Source organism: Lepidothrix coronata, unplaced genomic scaffold, assembly GCF_001604755.1.
Source record: "Lepidothrix coronata isolate B3197 unplaced genomic scaffold, Lepidothrix_coronata-1.0 Scaffold64, whole genome shotgun sequence".
In the NCBI taxonomy this organism is placed as follows: domain Eukaryota; kingdom Metazoa; phylum Chordata; class Aves; order Passeriformes; family Pipridae; genus Lepidothrix; species Lepidothrix coronata.
This window is the reverse complement of record NW_016690244.1, coordinates 3,705,106-3,717,575: the sequence shown is the minus strand read 5'-3', so window position 1 is coordinate 3,717,575 and position 12,470 is coordinate 3,705,106. Positions and strand designations below refer to the sequence as shown.

The 12,470-nt window shown below is 36.8% G+C and overlaps 1 protein-coding gene across 2 annotated transcripts in view; it reads right to left on the bottom strand.

Annotated features, from left to right (window-relative positions):
• Positions 1–12,470, bottom strand: part of ANO10 (anoctamin 10) — a 125,320-nt gene that overhangs the window by 34,584 nt on the left and 78,266 nt on the right. For both annotated transcript variants that reach the window (XM_017817953.1, XM_017817954.1), the window contains exon 12: positions 8,095–8,211. In XM_017817953.1, the coding sequence (XP_017673442.1) occupies positions 8,095–8,211 (117 nt within the window). The remainder of the gene's footprint in view (positions 1–8,094; positions 8,212–12,470) is intronic.

Sequence of the window (12,470 nt, the reverse complement as noted above, 5' to 3'; positions counted from 1 at the left end):
ATGTACACATACTAACCGCTTATTTTTCTTTTTATGTTATTCAGACAAACAATTACATCTGATTTCAGAACAAAAATGAATCAATATGGCAAGGACTTGACTATTTGGCATGAGTTTTACCCACCTCACTGAAATGGCAGATATATATCAGAGTACTGTTTCTCATGCCACAGAAGGTATGACTATACAAGGCAGCACCAGTAGCCACAGACATTTTTTCAAATTCAAAAATGAACAAAGCCCCAGTGGCTAGGTAGGCAACATATCATAGTGAACACTTAGAATCACCACGATCAGGCTACACAGCATGTACAAAGACTCAGCCATGGTGCAAGTGTCATCACTAGCAACAAGGAGACATGAACCTAATTTTAAATTTTTGCCTCCTTTTTCAGAAATTCTGTGGGTTCTTGCTTTTTGATCTCTAGTTAGTCTCAGAAAGAGTTCACCCTGTAGACAGGACGACAGGTTTTCTTGGGAGGAGGGGTGGTACTGGTATAATCAGGTAATATATAAACATCTAAAATTTGGCTGAAATCATCATCTCTGAAAAGTTGAGATGCATTCTATCTACTCTCTTCCTGCTCATTCAGAAAGCTTTCCAGAGTCAAGTTTAATTATTTAAAATAAAATAGCTTTTCCTTTAAAAGGCCTATTGTTCTCACTGGGATCTTTTGAGGTCGCATAGGGAAAAGGATATTTAAATTGTGATAGGTGTGTAGGAGTCCACAGTTGCTTGCAAAAAATACTGTATTTTTTATCATCAACTTCTATTCAGATCTATAAAGAAAGTTATGAAAATATGGTAAGTGTAATCCTTGTGGGATTCTTTTCTTTTGAAGGAATTTTAACAAGAGAAGATATTTATTTTTCACTTCTTGCTCTAGTCCTCCCCTTCTCAGTAACAGGTACAATCATTACTTAGAAGTCTGTAACTACAGACACATGAATGTCCTGTTGAAAGCTGGCTACCAGATTTCTTTAAATCAAATCTCACTGTGCACTTTACTCTCATTTGCATGGAAGTGGAATAGCCTGTTCCCTTGTATTCAAACCAGTACACATATAATTGGGATCCCCTCTGGGTTCTGAAACTATGAAAGCCTGAGGGAGCTGCTGTATCTTACAGTCGAAACAATTTTTAACCTAGTTTTTACCCTATCCCCTTACTCCACGTTTCCTTGTTAAGGTGGTATCCTATCAATGACCTAGGATGTCAGGCATAAAGAGTGTACTGAATTGACTGATGTTCATTCCACCACTAGGCTCTAAGTCAGGATTTGAAAAAGGTAAAATGGGTTATCTTTCCAGAGAGACTCAGCTGTTACGGAAACATAACTTGATGGACAATTTTGCCCCTGGCAATAGCCACAGGGAACACACGGATGGTTGGAAAAGGAAATTACATCTGCTGGGAAGTTGGTGCACTGTTTGTTTCTGTTCCCGTTAAGAACATACAGAAGCATCAGACACCATCACATTTATATGTATTTAAAAGTTTATATTTATACTGTTAGCTCTCAAGGTTCCCACATTTAAAAGTTTAACTTATTTCCCTCTAGACAGATTTGATGTCATCTCACCTTTAGCTGAAGTCATAAATGGGGACAAAAAAACCTTCCTCCCAAATTAAAGGGCTTTTGATTTCACTTTTTTTTCCTTAAAGGACCATCATATATTTTTCTTTTGCTAACACCTCTATACTGAAAGTGATTTTCATTACCATACTCTCAAGCAAGCTCCAGCATTAAAAGAATTCATGTTTAAAATACACAGGTAAAACTATGCTTGACCACAATCTGTTCTATGACTGGGTGCAAGTCTTTCCATGCTTAAAAAACTGTGTTATGAAAATATAATGGATCTTACTTGAATTATATCCCTGCTGCAAACAAACATACGCAAATGTTATACTGACATGTCTTAAAGCATCCTGCCTATTCACTCAGAAAAAACCACACTTGTGAAGTTGAATTTATAAGTTTGCCCTCTTAAAAAAACTTAAAGCAAACAAAAATGATTAGTAATGGTTCTGTTTTAACATCAACCGTGAGTTATGTCTGATTACACAAACCAGTGGAGTCTATCAAAAAAAGTGCAGCCACATATTTTTTCAGAAAAAAAATGAACCTTTGCTAAAAAAACTTTTTTTCTTTAGAAACAACATTATTTTTAAGGACTTGTTTGGTGGGGCTGTGGTAAAACATAAAGTAAATGGTTGATTTCATCACATTCTGCTTTAACCTAAATTCAGTGTTTAAGCTCAAGTTTTACCAGCCTTTCCTACAGGTTGTTTTTGCAAATCTTTGATTATTCAAATGAAATCTTTTCATGTCAGATACTTGCCCTTCCTCTTGTCTGACTGCAGCCTTATATTTGCTCAGCATTGACAGGGAGCATGGAACAAGCTTCTCCTTTTATTATCAGTTTTGAGGGAAGTCCTGAAACTACAGGTCCCTCTAAATTCTGGTAATTATAGCAGAAATAATACAGTAATAAGGCAGAAATCCACTGAGTTTGTTTCAGCAAACTGTCTTCAAGAAAAAACAAAACCTGTCTTCGGTTTCTGTTTTACAAGATAAATAACCAGGACATTAAGAATTAATGATTCAAGCTCTCCCAGCGTTTAATAGTTAAAAACAAAGATCCTGTTCTCTTCCTTCCCCCACCAAAAAAGAAGGGTAATTTCTGAGGCTCACTGATAATTCAAGCAGCTATATTGGCCCATCACACCCACAGTCACATTCTGAGACCCATGATACGTTAGTAATTAGAAAATCTCTGCAAGAACAACAGCTTGAAGAGCTGCGAGGACCATGTACAGACGTTACACAGTGCAGAAGACCCTTAAGTTAGCAGTACCTCTTTGTTTTGCTTTGAGCTAAAAAAAGCTGTTCTCAGAGAGGCTACACACTCTAGCAGGGCAGGAGTCAGAATAGTGTATTCCTCCTGGAAAGGACATGATTAGTGCTAGTTGGTACCATTCCTAGGGGAAATGGCAAGGTTCAGCAATTGCAGTCAGAAACCAGAAAGCTTTGCAATTACTAGAGCTGCTGCAGTGATGTGAATTGCAATGTTAAAGCACTGAAATTACTTGAAGCAGAAGGTTTGCACTGGAGAGAACAGCAACTTTTGCATGCCAGAATATCTGCAGAAAGAGGGAGAAAGGGTTTAAGTTTTCATATGGCTACACCTAGGTGAACAAACACCAGTCTCTTTTTGTCATTGTCTCATCATCCTTTTCAAAAAAAAGCTAATTAACACAGTGCAAGAAGTGTTTTGAAGAAGCCTGTGGTCAATGACGATGATGCAGAGATCAGTCACAGCATTCTTCATTTCTTTCATTTCCTTGAGAGGGAGCTGAGACAGAAGACCGTTTTCAGGAAATGCATGACATTGCTGGAGAAATCCTAATGAAAGCTGCACCTACTGTTGCTTCAAAAAACTTGTTATTCTGCTGGAAATCATTAAGAAGAAGCACTACTGACTTACAAACAACTAGATCTCACTCTAAAGCAACTGAAGCAATTGTTTATGGATATCCAGACTATACCATTGCCATTAAGCAATTGTATGTGGATAGTACAGCTACCAAGGGAGATACTGCATGAAAGAGCAAAAGGTCTTTCTCCACTTGGCCCAGGCTGAATAACCACATTGCTTTATCTCTCTCTAAACAGAAATACACCAGGGAGGAGAAAGGAGGCTTATTTTCACGGCTGGTGTTCAATAACCTTGACCCTTTTCATTGCTGTCAGCTGAGGAAGGATGACAGCTGTCAATCAGCTGACCCTTTGCTCACAAGCACGTCATCTATCTGGAGCCTCCTTCTGGTGGAACTTTTACAGATGGACACCAGATATCTAACACATGGACATACTTCTTCAGAGGAAGCACTGAAAGGCTTCACATATCAGAAGGAAAAGGCATTCCTGTTAAAAGATACTGGCCACCAATGGTTAGAACACTAAGGAAGGAAACTAAACCACAGGGATGACAGGAAGTTTAAACATTAGGTCCCCTTGGAAGTAAGGGCTGGGGTTGGGGAGGAAACCAGGAAGGGATGCATGGAGCAGAAAATCATGCACATCTGCATTTCTGCTCCAGCTTAAGGGCAGTTTCCCCCCCTGCAGTTCCTCTGAAAAAGCCAAATCGTGCACTAAATTGTATTTCTCTATTGCTGCTATCAGAGCTATGTGTATTTTGCTGAGATAGCAGTGAAGGAGATGATATAAGGAAAAAGAATCTTTACCCAATTTATATAGTTCAGATGTTTTAATGCAAAAGTACCATAAAAAACACAAGCATTTTTACATCAATAAACTTCTGTTTTCAGAGCTAGTATTGATGCTTTATAACGAGTTGCACTTTGTGAAAAGATTCCCCATCATTTAAAACTTCATCCTTCCTTGAAAAATAATTAGTTAGACATCATGCTGGAGTTGTTACTCTCTGTATTTCATGATCAGAAAATAATTACTGTATTATTTTTATAATATTACAATTATTTTTCCCCAATCTGTCTCTCATTTGCTTTGCCTGGGACTAGTTTCAGTGCAGAAAAAAGGTATTTATTTGATGTTTGCCTCAACTGGAAGAATGTAATACTGAGGAGATCTCCTAATACTTGAAAATATGACTGTAGTCGAGTCCACAAAATGCAAGTTATGCTGTTTAATCTGTGGCTGTCTTGTGTTTCTAGAACTTAGACCTTTTATAAGGATATAGACCCTTTTCTCCAAGCAGGAGGGCCTTTTGTCTGTTCTTAAAGCTTTGATCTGTCCAGAAGCTGTCCCTGCCCTGAAAATGCTAGACAGTGATCTCACACGAGTTTATATCATTGGTCCAATGTATGATGTAGGCCAATGGTAATTCCAGAACCACTGAAGAATTAACTGCTACCTTGCTGCCTGCAGGCACACTTAGACTTGATCCTCCTTAAAAGAGGGACTAGACCAAAGAGCAAGGCATGCTTCTGCAGTTGCAGCAAACAGATGCAACAGAGCAGGGTACTGCAAAGATGCACCCACTTTACCAGACAGTTACTTCCCTAAGAAGGATCGTGATTCTCACCGAAAAGGGCCCATCGCTCTAGTGGCAGACAACACCCATTTCTAGTTGCCCATTATCCAGGCTTTCTTCCAGGTGACAACACTTTAGGGACTGTGAAAGGAATCATTCCTGCTCCTCTTCCAAAAATCTGGATATTCTCTTTAGTCCTCCATAAAAAGTTTACATTCATTTATTCTCTGCCCTCTCCCCTCCCCAAAATAGAGTTGAACCGGCCTCCTTCATCATTCTTTACACTGAAGGACATCAGGGAAACTTGAAACAAAGTCTATAGATGTAGCATGTTCCCCAATCCAGATTCAGAAAGGGTAAAGTATTTTCTCTGGAGTTACATTAGCAAATTTGTTATGATACTCAGAATGTATCAAAAAAAGTATTTTCGAAATAGATCAAGTTATTACAAGCCATTCAAGAGTCCACTCCAACAGTCGTAACACAAACTATGTAAAGAAACATTTCAAAGAAACATTTCAGAAGTTCCTAAAAAGCTTTCTTAAAGTTTGAGAACTTCAAAAGTTGAGAACTTCAAAACAAGACTGACATTCCAATATAAAATGATTTTTTTTTTAATTATGGCATTTTTCACCATATAGCAGGGTTTTTTTTTAACAAGCTCTACTGATGACTGCTCATCTCTATTACAGAACTGAGACACTCTATTCCCTAAAATCCCTTTCAAACAGACATTCAAGTCTTCAAACGGATTTGAACAGAGAACAGTTACAGTCCCACTGCACTAGGTTAAAAAGCAATTAGCTTAGCATTAATGAAAAGGTAAAGGTACTCACACTATCTAAAGTTAAGGATCCCAAGCAAAATCAATACAACTGTTCAAAGCAGCTGTATTAGGAGATCTTCTCTCCATGCACTATATATGAAGCCTAATAATCTATTTCGGCATCTCAGAGGTTTATAGTCTGTCATTGTAAATACCCTTCTAGTAGCTACATCCCAAGACAGTCGTACTCTAAAAGATCATATGGTAAAACACAATGGAATGCATGTCTGGATAGCATCAAGAAAGGAATGCAATGCATACTTACACAGAAGTATATGAACTACTTTTTCCATTTGATCCCACAACGTGTTTGTCCCGGACATTTATGCCTGTTTTTTTAAGGAGTTGTTTTGGGGGACTTTGCTGTTCTTGTTTTTTGCTTGAAAGTAATATATACAGTATAAATTACCAGCTGACTCTCAGTAGCAGGGGGAAGAACTAGAAAACGTGCTTCTAACATAAATGCTTCAGTATCTTTTTGCACTGTCAATGCAGATATTGCACTTTTAAATGCAGATATTTTTCACTCAAAAAATCCTTAAAGGACAAGAAAAAAAGTCCAAATATCTACATGTCTATGGGATACATAGCACAGTATCAATCAGAGGAAATCTAAAAAAGTGATGGCAGACACTTGTGTTTAAAGTAACTACCAAGGCACCTGAAACCCAGCCAACAGTCTTCCCAGATCCTGTAGGAAGCCTGAAAGTATAGGTGAGAACTAGGCTCTTGCTGAAATTCAGACTAACTTTTACTTTTCACTACTGAATTAATGAAGCAACCCTGAAGAACTGGGAATCAGGCATGTATTATTGTAGGAATACACAGATGCAAGGACACAAGATGAAGACCCTACTGCTGACACACACACTCATATTGAAAGAGACTATACATACTCCAGTTGGAACATTACAACCCAAGGTGAGTGACTACATTCACTTGACCTTAAGGTTCTGGCAGATGACCTATTTTTGCTGGTCTACAAAATGAAAACAGAAAGAACAACTGAAACAGAAATGTAGTCCTGTTCCTTTTAATATTATCTAAAAACCACATGAGACCCCGAACAGCTCTTGTTAACTTCACATCAACATACTAGAGAAAAGCAAAACAAAACTATCAGGCATTAGATTCAATTGTAATTTGGATTTTGTTTGTTATGGCTGATTATGAAAGACAGCACTGACCTCAATAGAGATGTTCTAGAATCACACAAAACTGTGGTATTTTAACTAGAAAAGGCAGTGCATTGTTTATAGGCTCAGTTTGTCCAGAATCAAGAGATCATTTTGTCACCTGCAGCTACAGTGGATGCTTTAAAAAGTAACATTCCATTTTACACAAATAAAAGTACAAAGGAGTTTACACATGTCTATGTGGAGCGCACAAAGAATATGTTCATGTAAAACCATGCTCTGCAGTGTGAAAGTATCTTTAACAATAAATAGGTGAACTAGTTTCTCCATCTCAATGCTGGGGGGTTTTTTGTTTGTTTTCTGATACGTTAGATAGCTTAGAAATCCTATCTAGCATGGTACACTCAGAAACTCCTAAAGAATGCTGCCATCGCAAAACCAGCTCTGTAGAATCTCTGTGTCCTACTGAAGCTAGTCCCATGCAATTCTTCATCTCTTGTGATCTCCACCACTCTCTCTATGCAATCATTTGTTAGAACAGAAATTCTCAGTAAAACAATCTAGTTCCTTATTTTTCTAACTTGCTTTGGAATGCTTGTTAAGTATATTGTAAAATATAATTTTTATGCAATAAAATGAGAATATTGTATGGACACTAAAATAAGGCAACATTACCATTCCCTCACACGTCTTTAGTTCACAACACAATTATTTCAAACATGTTCAGCCTGTTTACAATTTCTGATTAATATTTGAGCCAAGTTAACTGTCTACTTGTGATGGTATTTCAGCAATGAAAGAAATCCTAGTGTTGCAATAATAAACACCTCCGGGGGATGAAATGAGGTTTCACACAGCCCAATGTCCTTTATAAGTGACAATATAAACAAAATATGTTTGCACACACAAGGACAACAGACATTACAAGTTGCTACATTACTAGCCATACCAGGAATTTCAAGCTGTCTGGAAAGGAAGATTATTTTCCTGATGTGGACTTTCATACATTACTGGGTTGAAATGGCAGATAAATAGGTTAAAACTCGCTGCTCCACTTCTTAAGCAATGATGGATTAACAGAAAATGAAACAGTACCTGAAATGCTCTTACCTGTTGTTTGAGAGCCTCTAAAGATTCAAATTCCAATTTTGCGAGTTTCATCTGGATATCTCTTGGTTTATCCGGAATTACAAACGCCATGATAAACTTTATTGCTAGTAGCAAGTGCTGGAAAAAAAAGCAGAAAGAAAAACATTGTTCTATAGAGCCTGAAGCAGGGAGAGAACAGCACAATATTAATTCCAAGTTTTAGTAATAGAGGTATAAACAATGATTTTTTGTGACATGTACAACACAGACAGTTTTACTATGACCACGTTAGGTCTCAGCTACTCTGTATTTTTTCTATTTACAGTCATTCACAATTTGAATATAAACATAGTTTGGCTTATTTTCATAATAATCCTATTTTCGCTATATACTATAAATTTCTAAATCAGTTTTGTATTTGTGATTCCAGACAAAATAATAGCTTTTAATACATATTATTGGTGCATCAAAACTGAATTACGGCACCCAGCAAATACAGTTTCACAGTGAATTTTTATGTGTATGTATATAGTCAGATGCAATTATAACAACATACATGCCTGCACACAAATATTATGTATGTCATGATACAAATGAAACAAGCTATTGTAAAAATATGAACAATATGAACAATTTCTGCCTTAGAGAAGTTATTGAAATGTAAAAGCACTGCTGAGAAAGCATCAGAAGAGAACAAAACAACATAAAATATGACCCTTAAAGAAGCAGCACACTCATGAACAGAAACTTCCAGGAAATGGAAAAACATTCCAAGTATAGGAAGCCAAATGAGCCATAATTTATTCCATAAGACTAGAATCTTACTTAAGAGAAAACAGGCATGAAGTCCTCTTGAACCTAGTCAGTGACCAGTTTTTAAATTTCACCTAAATATGCACTATTCCCCTTATCTCACCAAAAATAAGTGCCAAACTGTCAAGTCAGCGTTTTGTTTCTTCATTTATGTCAGCTATAATCTAAATAATAATTTAATCTTCTTCTATCAAGGTCTGAGCTAACATACACTGCATTTTTGTAAGCACGAACTTGCTCCTAGCTGAGAAAATCCTGACCAAGGTAAGGCAACACTTAAATATGTGCTTAACTTCAAGCACGTGCTTAAGTTCCACTGACAAGATGATACTCATGGAGGTGCTTACACTGAGATTGCATGTCCAAGCTACTTAGCAAATTCCCCTGACTTTTTTTTATAAAATGGAGCAGATCAGTGTTCCTTTCTGAAACACATTTTGCTGAACTGTAAGATCTTGATGGACTTGGGCACCTGAATAACAATGTAACATTCAAAATTCTTGAGATTCTGGAATTATAAAAGCAAGAAGCTAACAAAACCACTACAGACCTCACAGCAGTAGTAGTGAAACTCTAAACAAGCCCAGTCCAATAAATAAGAGTTAAAGTAAAAAGTCAGATAATGGTAACAAGTAAGAGAACAGTAACAAAGAGCCATACGTTCAATTATTTTTTAAAATGTATTACAGAAACATAGTAGGTCTAGGAAACAAACAGTGCAAGGATAATGTTGGTTTGTGCTAGAGATACACAGCAATAAAACATGAATCAGAGTTAGCTTCAGAGGAACCTTTTAAATGGAAAAAGGTAAAATGCCGAAGACTGTAACAAAACAAACAATACTCCTATGCAGAACAGAATCATAAATAATCACAGGTTGAAGGGCAATAACTAATCTACAGATAGTACGGAAATGTGAAAATAAAGAAATAACTCAAAACTAAATAACAGGATTAGGCTAAAAATCTTATACTTAAGATAGAATGAGCAAAAATTGAGAGATTTGGAGAGGGATATTTATTTGAAAAGTTACAATTACAGTTAAAAATACAGTTAAAAAAAGACTTAACAACAAACAATGGTGCTTCTAGCTGCCCAAAGTCCTCTGGACTAGAGTTCATCTCATATTGCTCAGCAAAAGAAAAAGATTGTATTTTTTTTACCATATTAAAGAGTGAGAATCAAATTTTGGAACTGTAGTTATTCAAGCACTGCTGCTTGAAGAGCTATGAAAACATAATCCAAACTAGTAACTTTACACAGAGACTTCAAAATAGCTCCAAATGTAAACAACTTTTAAGAAAATAAATAAATTTCAAGGAAACGTAAATAATATTATGGCAATTTTCCCCCTTTTCAATACAGATGAGGAGGGAATAGAAGAGACATCTCAGGAAACCAGAACCAAAACCAAGAAAAATACTGCAGTTAATCCTGGAAAACACTGTATCTTTTAAAATAGCTTTAGAAGGGCAATGTGCTTTAATTACTTCACCGTGTGAAGAGTTTTATTGTAGTATCAACTAAATAGCTGCTTTTCAGAAGTCACTTTTCCCGCTAGCACAACTCAGCCAATAAACACAAGGATACAGCATCAAACATGAAGGCAGAATCTCTGACTCAGAAAGTCTTCAAGCCAGAGAGGGATCAAAAGTTGGAGCACAGATGCAGAAAGCCACTACTGCTTGCCCCACTGTCATTCTCTTTTCTAGGCATCCACTGTGGGCCATTATAAAAAAAAAAAAAAATTATTGAGTTAGGTAGATGTTTGGTTTACCCCTCAAAAATGGCTTTTTTATGTTCTTTTCCTTCCCTTCGAAACAAAGCTTTACCAGTCATAAAGTGCTCAGACTGCACGGGTTGTCCCCGTGGGCAGGACTTGTGACCTCAGAAAATATATTGGACTTAACAGATTGCAAACGGTGTTCAAGCCCACCTCATAACTCCTGTGAACCTGAAAAAAAAAAACCATCAGAGCAACAGTCCCCTTGGATAACTTTTCCAGCTGTTACTATTTGCAAATTTGGAGCAGTATTAATAAAATTGTCAAGGTAACCGGCAGACATGATGAATGCAGGTCATATGATCCACAAAAAAAAATCTTTAAGAGAAATGTATCTACTTTATTAGCAGTTTATATTGCATTTTGAAATCCAAATTTTGAAATTTGACTAAGGTAATGTAAATAGTTATCCTGTAATAGAGAAATTGAAGGAAAATGTAGAGAGGAGTGGTTGAGTTCATGATATCATTCACATCCCATACTGATTTCTTAATCTTGTTTTAGTATAATTCCTGCAAGTCAGATCCATAAAAAGGAGACATCTGCTTTCAGAAAATAAATGTACAATATTAATCATCAGGAGACAGCAAGATTTGCTTTTGTTACATATACACTAGTATGAATATAAAACCAAAATACTTATAAAAATTTGCTACACTAGTGCAAATGTATTTGTTCAATACTAAAATTTCTGCATAGAGCCGGGTTTTGTTTTGGGGTTTTTTTGTTTTGTTTCGGTGTTGGTTTTTTTTTTTGGGGAGGGGTTGTGTTAAACCAGGTTATAAATCCAACCATTATTTCTAACTGCAACCATTAAAAAGCAGTGCTGTTTCCAAGAAAATGCCCTTTATGATTACAAGAGGACTATTACACTGCGAGAAAAACCCAGGGTAACATTCCCACAAGCTGTAAGCTCTTCAATGCCAACAGCAAAGTCCCCTCTTATTTTGCAATCTGCCAAGCGGGCACAGAAACAGCACTGAATCTCTTCCTCCTGATAAATGCAGTGCCATCAAACTCTTTGTGGTCTTGTGCCAGGTGTTTAGAGAGCCAGAAGAACTATTCTGTTCTGCAAAGCCACTGACAAGAGTACAGGCAGCAGCTGTGTTTTGCAGTAGTGGGTCCCCAACCTCGCCTCTTCTAAAACAGAATATGCAAATTAGGGTTAAATTCCTGGAATTATGAACAGCTAATTTGATTTCTACAGTGGTTTTACTGCAGCAATTCCTGATAAAATCTACTCAACCAAAGGAAAAAAAAAGAAAAAAAAAAAAAGAAAAAAAGGAACATAAGCAGTAGCTGTGTTGCTGATAAAGTGCGTGCCAAGTGTCAGCTTGGAGAGACTTTAATAAAATTTTGCATCAAAAGGCTATTTTAGAATCTAATACTTATAGAAACTTCCAAATAAAATCAGAAATCTGGACCTAGTCCAGCCTAGAACCAGTACATACTATGACACAAGGTAGTCACTGGTTACTAATTCTGCACAGGTAAAGAACCCTACACAAAAGCCAACGCCTGAGAGTGACACATCACTTGGAACCTCTGTCCTCTACTGGCATGTGCAAAATGCCTTTGCCAAAGGAAAGTATCAATGCAAGATCATGTTGCTGTCAGACAGAAGGCAGGGGGATCATTGGCTTCTTTGCTTAGGACTCTGGATCACAATATTCTGACATTAAACTAAGCTAAGTTTAAACATTAAACACTAAGAACAGACCAAAAAAAAAAAAAGACTCAAACCAATTTCCATGTTTTTGTGGCAACAGTTTTAGCTTTGAGGGTCTTGCATCTTTCCGAG